Below are 22,227 nucleotides of genomic sequence, written 5' to 3' on the forward strand. Positions count from 1 at the left end.
CGCAGCAGCTGCAGCCGGTGCCACGCTCGCAGCGCGCCGAACCTCCCGAGAGCCCCTCGCCATGGTGGAAGCCTTCGCGGGCACCTGGAAGCTGGTGGAGACCAACAATTTCGATGAGTACATGAAGGCTCTGGGTGAGCAGGGGGGGCTGAGCGGGGTTGGAGTCACATCGTCACGTTTTTGGTTTTTTTTACACACCCCTCTACCCCAAATTGCCCGGTGAAGCCCCCCACACGCGAGGGTCTGGCGTGGAGGGACTCGCAGGCGGCGGGGGGGTCGCTGCTGCCTGGGTGGGTGCTTTTTTGGGAGGGGTTCTGGGGTTCTGTGCGCGGAGGTTTGGGCTGGGTGAGGGGGTCTCGGGCTGGGGGAGGTGGTCTCGTTCTTCCCCTGGGCAACCCTTGGCAGAGGGTGGAGGGATGAGATGCCTCCTCCCGGGTGCTGGGAGTCACTCGGGACCCCCCAGCCCTTACTGGCCCCCAAGCCCCCCAGCACCCAGCCCCAGCCCCCGCGCAGGGTGCGTCCCCCACGCCGGAGCAGCGCAGGGAGGGGGCACAGGCACCAGTGCCCCCCTTACCCAGCCCGGGAGCTAGTGGGCGCCGGTGCAGGATCCATCCCTTAGCAACGACAGCATTCCCTGGATGCCCCTTTGTGCCCCAGAGCCCCCCCAAGTGTGGCAGGCACACAAAGCCCCCCAGGACCGTGGGTGGGGAGCAGTTTTGGGGATGAATCACGGGGAGGGAGGGAGAGCTCCGGGTGATGCCGCAGGGATCAGAGGAGCATCCAGCCCCTCCATCGCCCTCACCCCCCACCCTCTCCCCCCAGGCGTGAGCTTTGCCACGCGGCAGATGGCCGGGCTCACCAAGCCCACCACCATCATCGAGGTGAACGGAGACAAGGTCACCGTGAAGACCCAGAGCACCTTCAAGAACACCGAGATCAACTTCAAGCTGGACGAGGAGTTTGACGAGACCACGGCGGACGACAGGCACGTCAAGGTGAGCCCCCGGCCCTGCCCCCGGCCCTGCCCCTGGCCCTGCCCACCCCACAGAGGCTCTCTGGGCTCCGGGGGGTTCATCCCGTGGCTCCAGGGTTCCGTCCTGGTTGCCCGTGGAAGGGGAACACCCCTCTGCCCATCGGGGTTGGTGCTCGAGCCTGGTCTGGTCCACACAACCCCCCCTCAGCCCGTCTTGCAGCTCTGGGAGCAGGATGGGCCCCGGAGCTGACGGGAAGGTTGTGCAAGAGCCGGGCTTGCAAGTGCCAGCTTGCTCAAGAGGAGGCCAGGGGATGTAGTGGGGTGGTGGTGAGTGTCCCCACGCTGGCGGGAGAGGAGCACAAGACCTCTTTTTTGAGTCCCCTCTTTGCTGAGCCCCCTCTTTGCCTGCCCTCCCAAGCAGGCATCCCAGCAGGGATGGAGTACCTGGACAATCCCACCCGGCTGGTGCCTCCCCAGGGGCTGATGCACCCCCGGGGGTCCCTGGGGAGCCCAAAATCTTCTGGGCAGAGCTGTTCCTCACCATAAGAGCAAGGGAAAAATCACCTGAGGGAGGTCAGAGCACCTTTCATGGCCTCTCCCACCCTGCAGAGACATTTTCCCTTGCAGGACTGACCCAGCCCCTGCTTTTCCCTGGTTTCCAGCTGCTGGTCCCGCACACCACTGAATCCCCCATGCAGGGAGCAGCTGGCAGCCCCGTGCCCCCCACCCAGCCCGGGGGGAACCTCGGGGGCACCTTGAGGCTTGCTGGGCACAAAACCCCTTCCCGGCCCCAAAGCAGGAAGCACCAGAGCTGAGCAGGGAGTGAGGATGGGGGGAAGGGAGCGAGTGTGAGCCGGGCAGACACGGGGCAGCAGGGCCCTGCCCACCCCCACTCCCACCCCCATTCCCACCCTCCGGAACTGCTGGAAACTGTTCAAAGCAGCAGGAACGTGTGACCAGCCAAGAGCTCCTGCCCAGCCCGGGGACGTGGTGCCCCTCGGCCGGGGGCCAGAGGGCACGTGATGGTTCAGCAGGGGCCAGGACGAGCCATGGGCTGCAGGGCTGGGGCAGGGGGGGCTGTGGAGCTGTGGGGCACCCACGATTGCATGGAATCATGGAATGGTTTGGGTTGGAAGGGACCTCAAAGCCCATCCTGTTCCACCCCCTGCCATGGGCGGGGACACCTTCCACCAGCCCAGGTTGCTCCAAGCCCCATCCAGCCTGGCCTTGGACACTTCCAGGGATGGGGCAGCCACAGCTTCTCTGGGCAACCTGTGCCAGGGCCTCCCCACCCCGACAGGAAAAGTTTCTCCCCAGAATCCCATCTAACCCTGCCCTCTGACAATGGTTTCCAGGGCTGTGGGGCACTCAAATTCCTGTAGGTACCCCAACCCTTGGGCACCTGAGCAGTGGGGACAACCCAGCTGTAGGGAGAGCTGAGCTCTGGGGGAGCACCCAGAGCCCTGTGGGGTCCTGGGGCTGTGGGGACACAGGAGCTATGAACCGACCCAAGCCATGGGGGCACCCGAGGGGTAGCCCTGGTACTGGAGGGGTGGGGTGGGGGGCACAGGGCAGGATGGGGCCGGGGCAGTGCCTGTCCTGGCACAACCCCGTGCAGTCACACCACCCTTGGCACGGCCGGGCTCGGGGCTGAGTCAGCAGCAGCGGCCCGGCGAGCAGAGGCGCGTTTGCCGGATCAGCTCCTCCAAAAGCCCTCCCAAGCCCTCCGGAGGGCAGAGAAACTGCGGTTCAAAGCCCCGATACCCGCCCCGCCTCTCTGAGCCCTCCGGCGCCGGGGCCGGCGGGCCGCGCTGGGAGCGGCCGGGTTCAGCTCCCGGGGCCACGCAGCAGGATTCGGCCCTGGGGACGGCTCCCTGCGCTGGCCCCGGGGCAGGGAGGGCACGCTGGGGCAGCCGAGGCCGTGACAGAGCACAGGACAGTGCAGGACCCGTCCTGGGTTGAGAAGGACTAACCAAGCCGGGTGGGATGATCCCAGACGGGCATCCCGAGGGTGGCACCCACAGCCTGATACTGAGCACTGAGAGGCTCCAGCGTGAGCAAAGGACACCCAGCACCGTCCCCTCCAAGGGATAAAGCCCCCCCAGAGCCCCGAGAGCCTGGGAAGGAGGGTTTCACAGCAGGCCTTATCTCTCCCCACAGTCTGTGGTGAAGCTGGACGGCGGGAAACTCGTCCACGTGCAGAAGTGGGATGGGAAGGAGACATCGCTGGTGCGGGAGCTGAAGGATGGGAAGTTAACTCTGGTAAGGAAAGGGTGTTAAACCCGGGAAGGGCTCGGTCCAGGGCAGGTCAAGAGCTGGACTAACCCCTCTCTCATCTGCCCCCAGACTCTCACCATGGGCAACGTGGTCTGCACCCGCACCTACGAGAAGGCGACATAGACGCTGCCCCAGCCCCTGCTGTCACCCAGTGCCACGTCCATCCCACACCCCACATCCCCCCGTGCTGGGCACAGCTCCACGTGGGACTGGAGCCGCTGCACCACCGGGGCCTCCTGCTGCCCCCACCCCAGAGCCCCCCCGGGGCCTGGGGGTGGGTTTGTGGTTTCTTGTTGGGGTTGTTTTTTTTAATTAATAATGGGAAAACTCGCATGGAAAAAAAATAAAGGCCGTGTTGTTACAGCTCTGTGGTCGGTTTGCTTGGAAAAGGCTGGTCTGGCATGTGCCCATCTGTAGTGTTCAGCCACCACACAGGGTTCAACCAGCCCTGGCAGGGATGGGGTTAATGCCCACTGATCCCTGGAGCCCATTTCTCCAAGCTGTGGAAACAAGAGGCTGTGATGGTTAGAAATGGGCTTTCCCAGGGGGAATATTTGTTCAGTCCCACGGCAGCTCTGCCCATGGATTGCCCAGGGTCCAGACAAGCTCCTTCTCTGGAGAGTGATCCTTCCACCAGGGCAGGACTGGAATCAAGGTCCCGAGCACTTGGTGGTTGGTTTTGGGAAGGGAACTGGCCCTGAGGGGGGGATGCAGCCATGGGGAACTGGGGTGAGCAGCACAGGAAAGGGCAAAGCACATGGGGAAGGGACAGGCTGCACCAGCAGCCCCAAATCCTCCCGCTGTGACACCAAATGGAGTTGCCAACCCCACTCTGTCCTCCCTGCAGAGCCAGAGGCAACAGGAAAGACTCACCTCTCCAGTTCCTTCACCACATCTGTCCCAGCATGGACGAGCTGCTCCTGCTCCTGGCAGACACCTCCTGAGGTCACCCCAGCCCCTGCCATCCCTTCCCCCTGACCTTCAGCTCCAGTTACAAAATTTATGCTCCAGCTGCTCCCTCACAGAAGGCACCAGGCTTCTCCTATGGGTTGCCTCACCACACACCCCCTTCCCACCCCAGGGACCTGGGGAAGCAGCCAAGACTTCCAAAAAAACCCTTTCCTGCAGGTCTGTGCCCTGTTCCTTCCCACCCCAGGGACCTGGGGAAGCAGCCAAGACTTCCAAAAGAACCCTTTCCTGCAGGTCTGTGCCCTGTTCCTTTCCTGCCCAAGTGTGGCGGGGACAGAAGAAAAGAGCAGCTACAAAGTACAGCTGGAAATGGAAATGGCAGAGATTTCTTTTCCATCACTTTCCAAGGCAGCAAACACTGCAGAGTGTTTACTGACAATATCTCCACTCCCCACGTGCTTCTCGCTCCTCCACTCCCAGTGTTTGCAGACGAAGAGGGAGCTGGGGCAGCTTTGCAGCCCAAAGCCAAGGAGGGGGGGACGTGGCCCCACCCAGGGCCCAGCAACACCCACTGCTGTCCCTGAGCAGTGTGGGGACAGCCTGGCAGTGCCACCTCAGCTCTGCAGGAGCTGATGTCACCCAGGCTCCCACTGGCAGCCTATCCAGCGGAACACGAGGCTGCAGGACAGGAGAGGTGCCCTGGCGAGGTGCCCGGGAGAGGTGCCCTGCAGGGTGTCATGAGCCTGTCCTGGCACGAGCTGTGGGAGAAAGGGGCAGCCTGTGCCAAGGTGACAGAGGACAACCTGTAGCAAGGTCACACCTGTAACACACCAGTAACACCACGTGCCTGGGTGACTTTGAGAAGGAAACTCTGTCCCTGGTTCCTGCTGGCTGCTCGTGGTGGGCACCAGGGACTGGCAATGCCAGCACCCCACCCTGCCCCTGCTCATTCCCAGGGCTACTTCCTGTGCTTCTTCTTCTTCTTCTTCTTCTTGGGAGCCTTGGAATGCTTGCTCCTCTTGCTGGAGGGCTGAGCCCCCGAGCTGTCCGAGTCCGAGCTGCTCGAGTCTGTCTCTGAGGACTCCTTCGCCTTGTGCTTCTTTTTCTTCTTCTTCTCCTGGGAAAACAAACGGAAAACATGTGGGAACACTGTCACCTGTGCTCAGCAGGGCAGCAAGGGGCTTTGTGCCCCTGTGCCTCACAGCTGCTCCTGCCAGGAAAGGGCACTGTGCCCCAGGAGGCAGGAGTTAACCCCCACTGTGGGCCCACAGCTGCAGGAGCCGGGGACAGGGGATGGCACAGATCAGAGCAGGGGAGAGCAACATGGAAAGCCAAGCCTGGAAAGACTTAGAGCAAAAGGAGAGTCCCTGCCCTCACTCCACGGTGAGAGCTCACTCCGTTATTTAAGGTTGATCTTTATTAATACAAGTTGGAAGGATGAAGCTTTTTCGCCCAAAAAACGGGTTTCTAAAATAGCCACGAGCACCATCCCTGTACCCTCACCCCGTCAGCAGCCCCCAGAATGCCAGGAGATGGTCAGTGATGTGCTGGAGCTCTCCAAACACAGCTGCTCCCGGCAGGGGAGCCCAAGCTGTGCCCATCAGAGCTTCCTGCAGCCGGGATGAACCCAGTGCCCTCTCAGCACCCACGGCTCTGGGCACAACCTCTCTGCAGAGACTGCACCCCCTCCTGCCCCCCAGCTTCCCACTGCACCCCCTCCTGCCCCACAACTTCTCCTGCACCCCCTCCTGCCCCATGACTTCCCATTATACCCCCTCCTGCCCCCCAACTTCCCTCACACCCCCTCCTGCTCCCCACCTTCTGTTTGCACCCCCTCCTGCCCCACAACGTCTCCCACACCCTCTCCTGCCCCCCAGCTTCCCACTGCACCCCCTCCTGCCCCACAACTTCCCCTGCCCCTCCTCTTCTGCTCTCCAATTTCCCATTGCACCATCCTGTGCTCCCCAACTTCCCCTGCACCCTCTCCTGCTCTCCTGGACTCCCACTGCACCACTCATGCTCCCCAACTTCTTCTGCACCCCCTTCTCCTCCCCAGTTTCCCTTCCATATCCTCTTTCTCCCCAACTCCCACTGCACTCCCTCCTGCCCAACTTCCCATTGCACTCCCTCCAGCCCCCCAACTTCCCACTGCATCCCACCCTGCTCCCCAACTTTCTCTGCAACTCGTCTCCTGCCCCCCAACTTCCCCTGCACCCCCATCTGCTCCTCAGTTTCTCTTCCACCCCCTCCTGATCTCCTGGATTCCCTTGCACACCCTCTTCCCCCTCAGCTTCCCTTGCACGCCTTCCTGCTCCCCAAATTTCTCTGCACCCCGTCCTGCTCCCCCACTTCTCACTGCACCCTCTCCTGCCCCCCAACTTCCCTCACACCCCCTCCTGCTCCCCAACTTCCCATTGCATCCCCGTGCTCTGCACCATCCCTTGCACTCCCTCCTGCTCTCCCACATTCCCCCCTCTCCATGACACATGGAGCCCCCCAGGCTGTGTTTCTGCAAAGCCCTGAAGCAAAAGCTCTCCATCATTTGGATGCAGAAAAAGAACAGCTGGTGCTGGAATAAAGGTCACAAGGAACTCTGAAATGCAGCTAAACCCTCAAATTTGAGGCACGTGAGGAACCACCAAGCAGAGATTACCCTGAGATCAGGCCTGGGTGCACCAGAATTGCATCAGCAGAGCACCCCAAAGCACTGAACACTGTTTGATGATGCAGAGCAGCAATTTATATGTATTTAATCAGAAAACAGTGCTGGGGAGAGGATGTGATCAGCCTGTGCTGGCAGCACACACAGCCCAGCTGCTGCATCCCCTTCCAGCACGGAGAGGGGGAATGCTGGGGCCATCCAACGCCCATCCTGCAAAAAACTGAGGGATCTCCTTTCTTCTGGGAACTAAAGGGAAGCAGGTAAATGGACCTCTAAAAATAATTGTAATATCTTGCATATATTTAATATAAAGCTCCAACTTCCCAACCAAAAGTAACACCGGCCTACAACAGGGAGCTACCAATTCATCCATGGCCACATCAGCAGCAAAGAGAAACTTCCCTGGCAAATGTCTATCAGGGAATCATGGAATGGTTTGATTTGGAAGGGATCCTAATGATCAGCTCGTTCCCCCCCCTGCCATGGGCAGGGACACCTTCCACCAGCCCAGGTTGCTCCAAGCCCCGTCCAACCTGGCCTTGGACACTTCCAGGGATTCCAGGGGCAGCCACAGCTTCTCTGCCCAACCTGGGCCAGGGCCTCCCCACCCTCACAGCCAACAATTCCTTCCCAATCTCCCATCTCTCCCTGCCCTCTGGCAGTGGGAAGCCATTCCCTGTGTCCTGTCCCTCCATGCCTTGTCCCCAGTCCCTCTCCAGCTCTCCTGGAGCCCCTTTAGGCCCTGCAAGGGGCTCTCAGCTCTCCCTGGAGCCTTCTCTTCTTCAGGGGAACCCCCCCCAGCTCTCCCAGCCTGGCTCCAGAGCAGAGGGGCTGACCAGGAATTTTTGCTCTATTCAAGGACATAAAGAGGACACGAGGGAAGAACAAAGGAGGGTTTCATGGAGCAGGGATGGGCAGTGAGGTGACCCAAGCCTGTGAGAGTGCCTGGGATAGCCCTGGACAGCCCCAGTGAGGAATGTGGCCCAGCCAGGACAGCTGCTCTGACCCCAGTTTTTAGGCATCCGTGCTCCAAGTGAGCAGCACCTGCCCAGGTGCCCACATGTGCAACGACTGCTGCACCCACAGGACCGGGCACAACCCTCCCAAACTGTTCCCTTCCACACTTTAACCCCTCAGCCACAAACTTCCCCTGAGGAGCCAATTGCTTGGGGAAAGTGTCCTCACGTGGAGAGAAGAGAAGGTTGATTCCTCCCTCTTCCATTAGCTCCAGCCACTTCCATACAAGTGCAGCTTCCCTACAAATATTCCTACCCCAGATTATGGAGGGACAAGCTGAGTCTGTACTTCCTTTAAAACCAGGGACACGATTTCTCGTGGATTGGGTGTCCCAGCACCAGGTACAGCCTGTCAATTAGGGAATAAAGAAGGGAGCTGGCAGCTTCTTTAATGTGAAAGAGAACAATTCTTTTAGGGAGGCAGAAGAGCCAAGACAACACTTGGTTTGGAGCTGTGCAGAGTCCTCTGGGATTCCAGGGAAGGGAGCAGAGGATGGAGTCACTCCACACCCAGCAGACCCTTGGCATTACCAGGTTTTGTAGCTCCACAATCAAAATCAAGTGTCCACATTTTCCTGCGGGATAACAGGACTCACTACAAATCCTACAAATCCCCAACCCACACACACACACACAAAAGCAAATCCTCACAGTCTTTGGAATAGGATGGGAAAGAGTTAAACCTTCCAGGGAAAGGGATGCAGCAAGGAGAATTTTCTCAAGCTTCCCCAGCCCCTGCACATGGTGAGAAAGTTTGACAAGGCCTTAAGAACCAAGAGAGTTTCATTCCAGGGCTTGGGAAACTCTGTGAGGATGTGAGGGCTGCAGGCAGGACAGGATGTCACACAGGGTTACAGGGGACACAGAAGCACACGTGGGCATTGTGCTGCCTGCAAAAAAAACAACAACCCCTCAGTGCCTCCTTTTTGGGGCTCCTCTAAGAGCCAGAGTGCTGCTCCGAGACAGAAGGAGCCTTTTTTCTGGCACACAAAAAAAAAGAGCCTTTTTTCTGGGATGTTCAGGGTGTCCTGTGCAGGGCCAGGAGTTGGACTTGATGGTCCTGGTGTGTCCCTTCCAACTCCAGATATTCCATGATTCCATGACTCTTCTAGTGCAGCAGTGCAGGGAGTGAGAAACACAAGAGCTGAGCATTCCTTAAGGGAATTCCTTACGGGAAGCTGAGCCTGCCCCAGCCCTGGAAGTGTCCAAGGCCAGGTTGGACGGGGTTTGGAACAACCTGGGCTGGTGGAAGGTGTCCCTGCCCATGGCAGGGGGTGGTGCTGGATGAGCTTTAAGGTCCCTTCCAACCCAAACCATTCCATGATTTTGTGATTCTGTGATTTGTTTCCCACAGTTTTTGGCTGAGCTCGAAGGTCCCTTCCAACTCCAGCAATTCCATGATTTTCTGGAGCATCCTGCTGCAGGACTCCAGTATCCCACTGCTCACCAGTGAACGTTTCCATGGGGAATTTTGGGATATTTGGGGATCAGGGTGGGTTTGGAGGCACTGTGGTGAATTTTTGTAGGAATTTAATGGGACTTTGGGCAGATTTGGAGGCATTTGGGGTGGCTTTTCATGGGCTTTGCAGCTATTTTGATAGGATTTTCAAGGATTTGGATGGATTTTGAGGGCATTTTGGGATATTTGGAGGGTATTTTGATGGGATTTGAGGGGTTTGGAGGATTTGGGGATGGTTTGGGGGCCTGGGTGTATTTTGCATGTACTTCAGGTGGATTTGATGGAATTCGGGAACTTTTGGAGGTGGTTTTGTGGGTTTGGGAATATTTGGGGGGATTTGGGGAAATTCTGGGATATTTTAGAAGATTTGGGGGTGCTTCAGATGCATTTTACATGTTTTGGGGGTATTTTGTTGCAATTTTGGACCATTTTGACGGGATATGGGGATATTCTGATTGAATTTTGGTGGTTCAGTGGGGAATTTTCAACATTTTGGGAATTCTGAAGCGAATTCCATGAATTTGGGTGAATTTTGATGGATTTCAGTGGTATTTGAGTGCATTTTGATGGGATTTTGGTGGATTTTAGAGGCCTCTTGGGTGAATTTCAGTGGTATTTTGGGGTATTTTATGTGGATTTTGGTAGCATTTTGATGGAATTCTGGGGAAAATGTGTGGATTTGGGGAAACCTGGAATATTTTGTGCTATTTTGGGGTGATTTTGTCTGGGTTCATTTGCTGTGCTTCAAGAATGTTACAACAGCTCGTTCCTTCTCAAGGTATTTGGTTTTGAGATAAGAGGGGAGTGTCCAGAAACGCTCCCAGAACTTGAAATATTTTTCAGCAGACCCTTTTGGGGAGTTATGGCCTCGTTTCAACGTTTTCTGTCTGTCCTTGGGGAAAAACTGAGGGTGGATTTCCACACAAATGCCAGCCTGCATCTCCAGGGAGGTGCCAATAACCATCACAGGCTTCTTTTTTATTTTTGATTTTTATTCCACCACCCAGTTTAATTCCTAACAAGATCCACTACGTAAATCTAAAGGTGGGTTTGCATCCCTTGTTTGAGGAGCAGTCAGAATTAATCTGAGGAGGAGAACCCAGTCTGTAGGCAGTAAATAAGTAGAGCCAGGCTCAGAAAAGCAGGGATTAAGCACAGTGTGTGAAGGGCTGTGCCCTCAGCTACTGTCATGTAGGAACTAGTAAAACAAGCCCAAGTGAGGATGGAGTGAGGCTGGATGAGCCACAGGTCACAGAACAAACACCAAGGTGTGGTTTTTACAGGAAGAAACAACAGCTGCAGGCAGAGCACCTGGAATCCTTCTACAAGGTGGGAAAAAGCAGCAAAGCCTTCAGAAAGCCCCAATTCCAACGATCATCACAGAACCACCCCAGTGTGACTGAGGAGATGGGATGTTTCTGCAGGATTTAAATGGAAGGGGTTACCCCTGGGTGAACACTGTGGATGTTTCCTTGGGAGGCAGAGAAGGCAGGATCAAAGGGCTCAGCTCTTCCCAGCACTCCTGCCTCCCACACAGGCCCAGCAGGGACACACTGCTGTGTTCCCATAGGAGCTCCCTCACCCCCTGACCCCAGAGGAAAAGGGACAGGGACACACAGCCCGTGCCTGCCCAGCTGTCACACAGTGCCAGAGGTGCTCCCACCACTGCAGCACGGAATCATGGAGTTCTTAGGGTTGGAAAAGACCTCCAGGATCATCAAGCCCCAGCATGGTCACCACTAAATCGTATCCCAAGGTGCCATATCCACCTGATTTTTGAATTCTTCCAGGGATGGGGACTCCACCACCTCCCTGGGCAGTCCCTGCCAATGCCTGACCACCTTTTCCATGGAGAAATTCCTCCTGATGTCCAACCTGACCCTCCCCTGGCACAGCTGGAGGCCGTTCCCTCTCCTCCTGTCCCTTGTTCCCTGGGAGCAGAGCCCGACCCCCCCCGGCTCCCCCCTCCTGTCAGGGGGTTGCAGAGCCAGAAGGTCCCCCCTGAGCCTCCTTTTCTCCAGGCTGAGCCCCCCCAGCTCCCTCAGCCCCTCCTGCTGCTCCAGACCCTTCCCAGCTCCCTTCCCTTCCCTGGACACCCTCCGGCACCTCCACTTCTCCCTCAAATCACTTATTTTCTCCGGGATTACAGGAGGCAGGGCTGTGCTCACAGGGTGATCTGTCACTACAGGGACTTGTGTCACTGTCACATCAGTGCCTGTGCCAGAGCACAGACCTGGAGCTACAGCTACATCCTGTAAATGAAGGAAACAACTGAGGAGCCATTGGGAAGGCAAGGTGAGAAAAAAGGGAATGATAAGCTCAGAGTACCTGTGTGAGGAGAGGAACCTCTGGGGAGAGGGAAGAGCACCCAGAGACTGCTAGAAAGCATCAGGTCTAGGAAAGCAGAAAAAGCTGATCCTGAACAACCCAAAGTGTCAATCCTGTTGCTCTGGCACTAAGTGGAGGTGGGATCACTGGGGAGTGGCAGCTCCCTGCTCCTCATTTAAGAATCCAGCTCCACACTGATGTCACACACGTGGGATGGGCCAGCCAGGGGACTGTCACTGGGTAAAATGAGCTATTTCTATGCTGTGTAAATCCCTGGAGCTGCAGCCAGGCAGGGAAGCACATGGTGGCTCCTAGACGAGCTCACAGCAGGCACTCAGACAACAAGGGAGCTATTCATGTCCAGGATCCCACATCCTGCCTCCAGGAAAGCTCCAAGTGTTATTATTCCAGCTCTGGCAAACATCTGAGCACTTTTGATGTCCTCCTTGAGAAGGGAGGAAGATGAAAGGGACAAGCAAGATTTAAAGGAAAGCTGTTAATACACCAAACCAAAGAAAAATAGGAACAAATTGAGGACAGTGACCCCCATATCCTGTAGTGTCAGCAGGGCAGGACTCCACTGGGAATGCCCATCCTGGTGGATGTGGAGTTATTTGTGCACCTCTTAGTGTAATTTTTCCCCACAACATTTAAATAACTTGAGCCTTTACCAGACAAATCACCATCCCTGCAAGAGGGAAGAGACTCAAGGCAGGAGAAGGGTTGTGGAATTGAGAACAGAGAAGCCCAATGTGTGGGGTCTGGAAAGGTGAGAGGAACAGCCAGCCTGGAATCTGAGGGATGACTCGGTTCAATTCCACGATTCCACGATCAGAACAGAAAGTAAACTCTGAGGATTTTCTATTACAGTGCAATGACACTCCACAGACATTCCAAGGCACTCTGGAGTAGGAGCCTACACAGTGTGGAAGCAGAGGACATCTCAGGATGGAGCCTGGCACAGGGTCTGTGACCAAGAGAGATCCTCTTCCCACCTCTGGATCAGCTCTCCAAGTGCTCCTCAGCAAACAGGAGCTGCACATCTGGGATCAAATCAACACTAACTGTGTTTGGTGCTCAAATCAGACTCCTCCACCTCTATTCAGTGTTTCCCCCAGAGGGTGGCTGGGCACTGCCCAGGCTCCCCAGGGCAGTGGGTACGGCTCCAAACCCACCAGACCTCAAAAGAGTGTTTGGACAACGCTCTGAGGTACAGGGTGGGATTGCTGGGGTGTCTGTGCAGGGCCAGGAGCTGGACTTGATCACCCCTTCCAATTCAGAACATTCCACGATTCTCCTGGCAGATCTGCAGCCTCTCCCACCAGTATCAGCACTGCTGTAACCCCACAGTGAGCTGGGAGAACCCAGCCCCCAGGAGCTGGTTCTCACTGTGCCATCACTGACACCATCCTTGTCCCTCTCCTGGAAAGCCAAAAATCCATCACCTCTGCTTCCTGTCCCTCTCCAGGGACACAGAGAGGCCACAGAGCTGCAAAGAGGAAAATAATAAAGTAAAAGGGCTTTGGAAGTGTAAATAAAGGTGGTACTGCAGTTGTGAAGGGGCTGATAAAAGTTTGATTATTTATTGAAGTCTAGAATTGGAATAAGTTGTGGTTGACCCATCCCTGGAAGTGTCCAAGGCCAGGTTGGACGGGGCTTGGAGCAAACTGGGATAGTAGAAGGTGTCCCTGCCCATGGCAGGGGGTGGAATGAGATGAGCTTTAAGGTCCCTTCAACCCAAACCAGTCTGGGATTCTATCAATAGTCTTTGCTGTATAAACCTGACCCCCAAAAGCTCCTGGTTTGGGTTCAGGCCTTCCCTGCACTTCATTCCAGCACACTCTGAGCCAAAGGTCAAACACTGCACATAAAAATACTCTTATCTCTTGCCATTTTCCCATGGATTTCCACCTTCTGGTTGGGTCAGGATACCCCCTGGAGCCAGAAACTGGGCACTGAGCTCGGATCAAAGGTGTGAGGGCAAAGGGAGGGAAAACAGGTTATTGGCAAGAATCACATTCAGGAACCTAAAGCAATTCCCACAGAGCCTCACAAAGACCAGGAGAAAAATAATAATCCTCTTCTCACTCCAAGAAATACCTTTGGGGGGCTGTGTGTTAAAGATCTTTGGGGGGCTGTGTGTTAAAGATCTTTGGGGGGCTGTGTGTTAAAGATCTTTGGGGGGCTGTGTGTTAAAGGTCTTTGGGGGGCTGAGTGTTAAAGATCTTTGGGGGGCTGTGTGTTAAAGATTTCTGGGGGACTGTGTGTTAAAGATCTTTGGGGGGCTGTGTGTTAAAGGTCTTTGGGGGGCTGTGTGTTAAAGGTCTTTGGGGGGCTGTGTGTTAAAGGTCTTTGGGGGGCTGTGTGTTAAAGATCTTTGGGGGGCTGTGTGTTAAAGATCTTTGGGGGGCTGTGTGTTAAAGATCTTTGGGGGGCTGTGTGTTAAAGATCTTTGGGGGGCTGAGTGTTAAAGATTTCTGGGGGGCTGTGTGTTAAAGATCTTTGGGGGGCTGAGTGTTAAAGGTCTTTGGGGGGCTGTGTGTTAAAGGTCTTTGGGGGGCTGTGTGTTAAAGATTTCTGGGGGGCTGAGTGTTAGAGATCTTGGGGGAGGCTGTGTGTTAAAGGTCTTTGGGGGGGGCTGTGTGTTAAAGGTCTTTGGGGGGGCTGTGTGTTAAAGGTCTTTGGGGGGCTGAGTGTTAAAGGTCTTTGGGGGGGCTGTGTGTTCCAGCCCAGAACCAGCTTAAAGGCAGTTTAACACAAATAGAGGGAGAAAGTTTAAGAGTGACTAAAAAGTCTGCAGAGGAGATTCTTGTGTTGCTACAGGATCTGCACAAATCTGAGCCACCTTCCCAGCCCAGAACTGGTCACTCAAACCCACGTTGCTGTAGTAACTCACAGGGCAAACTACTCATCCCACTTTTCCAGGTCACCTCATACCTTTTTCCTCTTTTTTGAAGGCTCCTCAGCCAGGCTGGTCTTATTGTCTCCTCCATGTCCTGCTGCTGCCTCCTCATCCTCCTCCTCTTCTGGGATGAGGCTGTACTTGGTCCCTCCAGGCTGCATGAAACACTCCTTGGCAAAATGACCTGTAAAATAAGGGTTTGAAGGAGCAACTCATCCCCTTTTCCTTTTGCATTTCACACACCTGAACTGCTGCTGAGGATCTTTTTACTGTGACTCACAAGAAGACAAGCTACACTGGACATTTTTTGTCCTGAAATTTCAGCTGGTTTAACGTGCCCTGACTAAACAGGCCAGATAAAACACAACCCAGGTCATTCTGGAGAAATTAGTCAGGCAAAAACTAAGATGTTCTTGTCTGAACAGGACAACTGTAGAAACATGTCTGTGCAGGGGCTTAAACAGCATAGAAAGGTGTCTGGGAAAGGTAAACTGGTGTGATTGGCACCTGGTAAATGAGCCAAAGCCACAAACGGAGGGGAAAGCAGCTCATTTGGATTCTACTCTGGAGATATCAAAGCTGACCTACTAGTAGCTGAAATGGAAACTCAGATAGCTGGCACCTGCCTGCTGTTAGGATACAGCATCATTAAAATCAGACTGGGAACAGGTAGAATCCTACTTTTTTGGAGTTAAAATAGTATTTTATATATATATATTCTTTAAAATAGTATTTTAAAGATACTTCTCTACCACTACAGAGCCCATACTCATTATTAACCTCCTCCAGAATAGCATGAACCCCATTCACCATTTGCTCCAAATAACATAAGGTAAGTAGGGCACAGCAAAAACTACTGGGCAAAAAACTACTTGATGCTTCAGCAACTTTCAAAAAGCTCCTGAAAGGCATCACACAAGTCAGGCTCCCAGTGCTGAACTGGGCAAGACACAGAGTTCAGCAGGTTAAAACCCCAGCCTGGTTTTAGCTCTAAGACACTGCCCCCAAGCTAACAGTGCTCCACCAACAATGTGGGATTTCCATGGACCTCTGTTCACAGTCAGATGATCTGGTGAAGGCCACGTTTGCTTCTTAAAATGCAAAATCAGGATGAGATCTCAGCTGTGAGGCACATTAACCAAACACTGCAAGTACTGAACTGTTCCCAGCAGGAATCACAGACTAGTTGGGGTTGGAAGGGCCCTCTGGAGATCACCCAGTGTATCCCCCTGCCCAGGAAGGGTCACCCAGAGCTGACTCAGGGACAGTCCAGGTGGGTTTGGGATGTCTCCAGACAGGGAGACTCCACACCCTCCCTGGGCACCTGCTCCAGGCTCTGCCACCTCCATGGAAAGTTCCTCCTCACGCTGAGGTGGAACTTGTTGTGTTTTAGTTTCTGCCTGTTGTTCCTTCTCCTGTCACTGGGTACCACTGAACAGAGCCTGGTACAACCTCTGACCCCCCTGAGAGGTATTTGCATGGATTGATAAGATCCCCTCTCAGCCTTCCCTTCTCCACACTAACAAGGCACAGCTCCCTCAGTCTCTCCTCAGCAGAGATGCTCCAGTCCCTTAATCCTCTTCGTGGCCTCTGCTGGACCCTCTCCAGCAGCCCAAAGAGGATGAGATTTTAAGGAATAAACTGTCATAAAGGAGTTGAACTAAGTCTTTCATTTTTGTAACAAGAGACAGAAAATGCAGTTTTCAAATTCAGCCCTTACACACAACCATGTTAACAGGTTGCCCAGAGAAGCTGTGGCTGCCCCTGGATCTCTGGAAGTGTCCAAGGCCAGGTTGGAACAACCTGGGCTAGTGGAAGGTGTCCCTGCCCATGGCAAGGGGTGGAACAAATGAGTTTTTACACCCCTTCCAACCCAAACCAGTCTGTGATTCTTCCCATGAGACAGACACTGATACAATCCCACCTGACTGGAACAAGGCTACACCAAAAGCTCCAGCCAGCCCTGCACAAACACACCTTTGCAGCCACACTTCTTGCACACAGTGTTCAGAACAGCTTCCAGGGTGATCTTCTGACTCGTGTAGTCCCTGAAGGAGCGTTTCTTCCTCTCGTCCTGACTGGGAAGAGAAGAACAGTTCCATTTTCAATCCACCATCATCTTTCACCCCGTGTGTTTGTATGAACACAGCACAGCCAGGTTTTTCAGAGGTTGCTCTACAGCTACAATTTAAGTAAACCAAAGAAAAGAGATGACCCACAGCTCATTAGAACAAACCACACTGTTAAGAGACTATTATGTGTCATCAACTCCTTCTGAGATGAACTGAGCCCTCTCAGCACAAAGCAAAAACCCAGGGAGCTGCAGTTACATCCTTCATGTAAAATCTGTATTTTGGCTGTGAACACACACATAAAGACAACTGCCCCACGTGGAAAAGAAAAGAACCACAGAATGGTTTGGGTTGGAAATCCAACCTGGCCTTGGACACTTCCAGGGATCCAGGGGCAGCCACAGCTTCTCTGGGCACCCTGTGCCAGAGCCTCCCCACCCTCACAGCCAACAATTCCTTCCCAATATCCCATCTATCCCTGCTCCCTGGCAGTGGGAAGCCATTCCCACCTGACCTGTTTTACTCTGCTCAGTGGATTTACCTACTCAAGGGCAACGTTGTTGGGATCGAGGTCTTTTCCTGTGCCTTGGTTAACAACCTTCATGGAGAGGGAGAGCTTCAGTTTGTCATCCTTCATCTGAAAGGGACAAGGAATGAGCATAATTAATGACCATGATGTTAATTAATACACTTTGTCTGGTTAATTAATGGTCTGTAGTTCTGGAGGCCTACAGGGAAAGAGGGAAACTTGGACAGGCAAAAGCAGCACCACCAAGGATATGACACGAAAGGGCTTTTGTTCTGGTAATTTTTAGCTGTAATTAGCATTCTGTAGCTAATAAACCAACTATCTCAGGAACAAATAAAGGCTCAGGAATAACATAACTCACAACTATAGGCTGTTTGAGTTTAACATTCTGTTTTCAGTGTGACCAAAGCCTGGAGCTGTAGAAGGAAGTGCCTGTTGGAGAGCTTTGCTGTAATTCCCAAACCACCCACCCAAGACAGTTCCCCCTGGACAAGTCCTTGGGCCAATGTCCATCCTTAAAAATCAAAGTTTATATTGTTTTTCCTATTTTAATCCTCTCATGAGACTAAAAATGTTTTCTGTGTCTCTATTAGGCACTATTCATTCCTGAATCCCCCAGCTCCTTGATCACTATCACTTTAGAAGCAAAGGCAAAAGTTGACATTTTGAGGGTTTTTTTTCTTACAACCTTCTGCATTTTCCCCAATGCTACTAAAGAAACTACTCCTGTTTTGTTTATGTTTATTTGCAGGCAATCTAACAACCAAGTATTCCACTGTTCTCCTCTCCAACATGCTTCTCCCCTCTGCTTCCAGAGCAAAGAGACCAAGAACCCAACAACTGTGTTCTGGATAAAGAAAACAGTGGCTTAATAGAAATTCAGACAAATAAAATTTAAAATAATTAAAATAAGAAAGCACACCACAGGTGACTAAAAAGAATCTGTGAAGTCCTTCATGTAGTTTTTATATAGTATGTAAGTAAAACCAAGTTTCTCGACCTGTTTCCCTTATCTCACACAAAATTATGACCTTGTTTTGTACATCAACCCCACTGTCTCATTTCAGGGAAAAATAAAAGCATTGAAGGTTAGATCCTGTGCAACTCTGTGAGTCTTCCACCTTGAAAATAGTTAGTCTGCCTTGTTTCCATGGCTCAACAAAGCAAGAGTCTTGAGTTGGAGTTCTAAAGAATCTCTGAATGCAGATGACCTGCCTTAATGTCACACCTTCTGCAGAAGGAAAGGGCAACACAGACTGCAGAGGGAAAGAAATGTATGAGCTCTTCTTTCAAAATGAACAAGTTGTTAGAGAGCACTCAGGGAGGGTTATGAAGATGGTGAAGGGTCTGGAGGGGCCATGAGGAGCAGCTGAGGGCACTTGGTGTGTGCAGCTGGAGCAGAGCAGGCTGAGGGGAGACCTCAGTGCAGTTCCAATTCCTGGGCAGGGGCAGAGGAGGGGCAGGGACTGAGCTCTGCTCTGGGGGAGCAGGGACAGCAGCCAGGGAACGGCTGGAGCTGTGTCAGGGCAGGCTCAGGTTGGATCTCAGGCAAAGGTTCTTCCCCCAGAGGCTGGTTGGGCACTGCCCAGGCTCCCCAGGGCAGTGGGCACAGCCCCAAGGCTGCCAGAGCTGCAGGAGGCTTTGGCTGATCCTCTGGGGCACAGGGGGTGACTCTTGGGGCTGGGCCTGTGCAGGGCTGAGGGTTGGACTCCATGATCCTTGTGGTTCCTTCCAGCTCAGGATCCTAATTCTGTGAAATCCCTTTTCCTGACCTGCACTGTTGGAAGTTCCAGAAGGGATGTGCCCAAGGGCACAGCTGGAGGTGCAGAGAATTCACCTGGCTGTAAAACAGAGCCCAGCAAAGTGACAGTAACACACAGCCCCTGGCACAGCTCCCAAGACATTTAAGGACATTTGACCTCCACAGCACTAAAGAAGGAGAATTAAACTCACCTCTTTCCCAATCAGCTTCACCCAGACTTTGTCCCCAACATCCACAATCTCTGAGGGTTTATCCACACGGCAGGAGGACATGTGAGTCCTGTGCACAAGGCCTGCAAGGGCATTTGGGGGAGAAAAATAAGGGGGAGAAAAATTTGGGGGAGAAAAACAGAGAGGAAAAAATAAGGACAAGTCTCCACTGAGCCTCAGATCTGCCTTCCAGGACAGCAGTCCCTAAAGTGGCCTGCAGAAGCCAATTCTATAGGGTGTGGGAAGAGCATATTTTTAATATTTTAACAAATAAAAAACCCCTAATAGTGCTTCTTTCCTCTTTAGCTCATTCCTTTAATATTTAATAAATAAAATAAAATAAATGAACGATGCTTATCTCATCTTTAGCTCATGCTTTCAATATTTAATACATACAAATAAATGAATAGTTCTTAACATTTAGCTCATTCTTTTATTATTTTACAAATAAAGTAAATTAACAGTGCTTGTTTCACTTTTAGCTCTTTCTTTTTTAACATCTCTTTCTGAGCATGGTTTATAATGCACATACCATTAGTACAGCACTACATGCATATTCTTTATAAATTATTATACATCTATTGGGGAGGGTGCTCAAAACTTTTTGAACTGGTAAGTCTGGCTGATTTTAACTGGGAATTCCCGATGAAATCCACTTGGAGACACCGCTCTGGGAGACCTGGAACACATTCAGCAGCTCCCCTGAGCAAGAGGAACCTTTTCTTTCCTCCAGTACCTCCTGCAGGTCAGAAACAATGAGTTGTCTCCATCAAACAGGTAAAAGTTCATCAAGAGCTGCTCTAAATTATACAGAAAGAGGCCTCCAAAGCAATGTTCTTGTAGTTGAAATCACAGACACCCCCATGGAAAACTGCAGTGGCCCTACAGTGACCAGGAACTTCAGGAGATATTTGGGGTTTGCAGGTCTCCCACAAACACAGATGAGCCTTTAAATCAGCTTCTCAGCCTTATTTTTTATTTGAGTTTCGTTTCAGTCTTTTTTGTTTCACCCATTTATAGTGGCCATCAAAGAAGTACTTTGGGCAAACTACCTTAATTGCAGAGAGTTTCTACAGTTTGTCCAATATCTTCAAATGATTCTTGAAGCTACCAAAAAGTCAGAGCAAAATATCCTGAAGTTACCAAAAAGTCAGAACAAAATATCCTGAAATTACCAAAATCCCACACCAGAATAGCCTGAAATTACCAAAAACCAACAACAAAACATGCCAAGGTTACAAAAAAACCCTCTCAGACTTTTTTGGCATTCTTGAAAACACCCACCTAAATACTTTCCAACTCTAATTTCTTCCTAATTTAGGGGGGAAAAATCCTTTTCTAAGCTTTCTCTAAAAGCTTTTAATTCTTGGCTTGAAAACACCAGCGTGAAACTGCATCTAAAGCAAATCAGAGGCACAAACCTTGTTTCCTGCAGCCTGGAATTTTGATAAATGCCCCATAATCTGTCACTGCAGCAACCTGTGAAGAAAATCCAACACAGTAGCTGAAGGAAAACTCTCCACAAAGCCCCATTTTTAAATCACAGGTCAGAAAATGCACAAGAAACCTACAATTTCGGGGTTCTAAAAGCCTTTAAAGTTTTATTTAAATGAATAATTATAATATATGTTATCTTTACATATTATTGCATGAGTAATATATAATATATGTCATAAATTGCCAATTATACTTTATATAACATTAAATAAAATTTATTTAAGTTATTAAAAAGCTTTTTTACATGAATCTTTAACCTCAGCCCATTCCACCCCCTGCAATGGGCAGGGACACCTCCCACCAGCCCAGGTTGCTCCAAACCCTGTCCAATCGGGCTTTGGACACTTCCAGGGATCCAGGGGCAGCCACAGCTTCTCTGGGAATTCCATCCCAGCCCCTCACCAACGTCACAGGAAACAATTCCTTCCCAATATCCCCCCCAAATCTCCCCTTTTCCAATTTGAAGCCATTCCCCGTGTCCTGTCCCTCCATCCCTTTTCCCCAGTCCCTCTCCAGCTCTCCTGGAGCCCCTTTAGGCCCTGTAAGGGGCTCTCAGCTCTCCCTGGATCCTTCTCTTCTCCAGGGGAACCCCCCCAGCTCTCCCAGCCTGGCTCCAGAGCAGAGGGGCTCCAGCCCTGGAGCATCTCCGGGGCCTCCTCTGGACTCTCTCCAGCAGCTCCACGTCCTTGTGCTGTTGTTCCCAGGGCTGGAGGCAGCTCTGCAGGGGGGTCTGAATTCTGCAGAGGGACAGAATCCCCCCCTCCTGTTTGTACCGCCGCACAAACACCCGCACACGAACACACCGCTCCACAAACACACAGGGGTGTGTGCGGCACAGAACCGTCAGCCATCCAAACCCCCTAACACAACACAACAGAGACACAAAGAGAACTAAAACAACGTAACAACGGCCCAAAGAGCGCGGCCCAGGCCGCGACACCGCCGCCCCCGGCCGCTCCCCGCACCTCTCCCTGGAAGATCGCGTAGAGCTCGGGCAGCGGCTCCATCGCCTCCGAAGGTCCCAGAAGCGCCAGATGGGTTCACCGCAGGCTATCGCATCTCCTCTCGGGGCTGCTGAGAAAAGAGACATTGAATTAACGAATCAATCCCCTCAGAGAACCCTCAGAGAACCTTCCGCCCGCAGGCGCCCAGAGGCTCCAGGGAGGGGAGGGGGTGGTTGTACCCGAGCAGAGCCCGCGGTGCCGCGCTGAAGGACGGACGCGGTGCGGTGGGACAACACGGCGCTGTTCGAGGGTCGTGAGGCAGCCGTGGCCCCTCAGCGCCCGCGGCGGCAACACCGAACCTTCGCCATCCCCCTCAGCCGCCCCCACCCGCCACCGCCGCCATTGCTACTCCTCACCTTGAGAGACCGCTCAGTGCGCCAATGGCCGCGCGCGATGCTGCGTAGTGCTCAGCCTCAGCCAATCAGTGTTAGTTGTATAAGTAAGGGGCATGCCTTCCACCAATCAGCGCCGGGTGCGCCGGCGGGCACCGCGCATCCCCTTCTAACCCCGCGCGCCGCAGGGAGGGCGGGACATCCAGCGGGACGGCGGGACATCCAGCTCCGTTTCGCCAATCAGCATGGCGGGCGCGGCGCTGTTAACCAATAGGAGGAGGGGGCGTGGTCTCGCT

General features: G+C 53.1%; 2 protein-coding genes across 5 annotated transcripts; one reads left to right on the forward strand and one right to left on the reverse strand.

Annotated features, from left to right (window-relative positions):
- Positions 1 to 3,613, forward strand: FABP3 (fatty acid binding protein 3). Its single transcript, XM_032710127.1, has 4 exons — positions 1 to 134; positions 823 to 995; positions 3,134 to 3,235; positions 3,320 to 3,613. The coding sequence occupies exons 1-4, from the start codon at positions 62 to 64 to the stop codon at positions 3,371 to 3,373; spliced, it is 402 nt and encodes a 133-aa protein (XP_032566018.1). The 5' UTR covers positions 1 to 61; the 3' UTR covers positions 3,374 to 3,613.
- Positions 3,614 to 4,517: 904 nt separating this feature from the next.
- On the reverse strand, positions 4,518 to 21,974 carry ZCCHC17 (zinc finger CCHC-type containing 17). 4 transcript variants are annotated; one of them, XM_032710126.1, is made up of 8 exons: positions 21,956 to 21,974; positions 21,561 to 21,666; positions 20,520 to 20,577; positions 19,081 to 19,181; positions 17,144 to 17,235; positions 16,504 to 16,604; positions 14,562 to 14,710; positions 4,518 to 5,276 (listed from the first exon to the last, which is right to left on the reverse strand). In XM_032710126.1, exons 2-8 carry the CDS (start codon positions 21,600 to 21,602, stop codon positions 5,118 to 5,120), a joined length of 702 nt encoding a protein of 233 aa, XP_032566017.1. In that variant the 5' UTR covers positions 21,603 to 21,666; positions 21,956 to 21,974; the 3' UTR covers positions 4,518 to 5,117. The 4 variants fall into 4 exon arrangements, with proteins under 4 accessions (XP_032566017.1, XP_032566015.1, XP_032566016.1 ...); XM_032710124.1 differs by lacking the exon at positions 21,956 to 21,974 and adding an exon at positions 21,819 to 21,949 and having other exon boundaries at positions 21,561 to 21,672; XM_032710125.1 differs by lacking the exon at positions 21,956 to 21,974 and adding an exon at positions 21,816 to 21,949.
- Positions 21,975 to 22,227: the final 253 nt, after the last annotated feature.

The sequence above is a fragment of the Chiroxiphia lanceolata genome, chromosome 24 (assembly GCF_009829145.1).
Source record: "Chiroxiphia lanceolata isolate bChiLan1 chromosome 24, bChiLan1.pri, whole genome shotgun sequence".
In the NCBI taxonomy this organism is placed as follows: domain Eukaryota; kingdom Metazoa; phylum Chordata; class Aves; order Passeriformes; family Pipridae; genus Chiroxiphia; species Chiroxiphia lanceolata.

Coding starts and splice junctions, on each gene's coding strand:
- ZCCHC17 (XM_032710126.1), bottom strand. CDS start 21,602: ATGGAGCCGCTGCCCGAGCTCTACGCGATCTTCCAGGGAGAG. Junction 20,578..21,560: donor ACGCGATCTTCCAGGGAGAG/GTGCGGGGAGCG, acceptor TTTTCTTCACAG/GTTGCTGCAGTGACAGATTA. Junction 19,182..20,519: donor TCCAGGCTGCAGGAAACAAG/GTTTGTGCCTCT, acceptor ATGCCCTTGCAG/GCCTTGTGCACAGGACTCAC.
- FABP3 (XM_032710127.1), top strand. CDS start 62: ATGGTGGAAGCCTTCGCGGGCACCTGGAAGCTGGTGGAGACCAACAAT. Junction 996..3,133: donor CGGACGACAGGCACGTCAAG/GTGAGCCCCCGG, acceptor CTCTCCCCACAG/TCTGTGGTGAAGCTGGACGG. Junction 3,236..3,319: donor AGGATGGGAAGTTAACTCTG/GTAAGGAAAGGG, acceptor ATCTGCCCCCAG/ACTCTCACCATGGGCAACGT.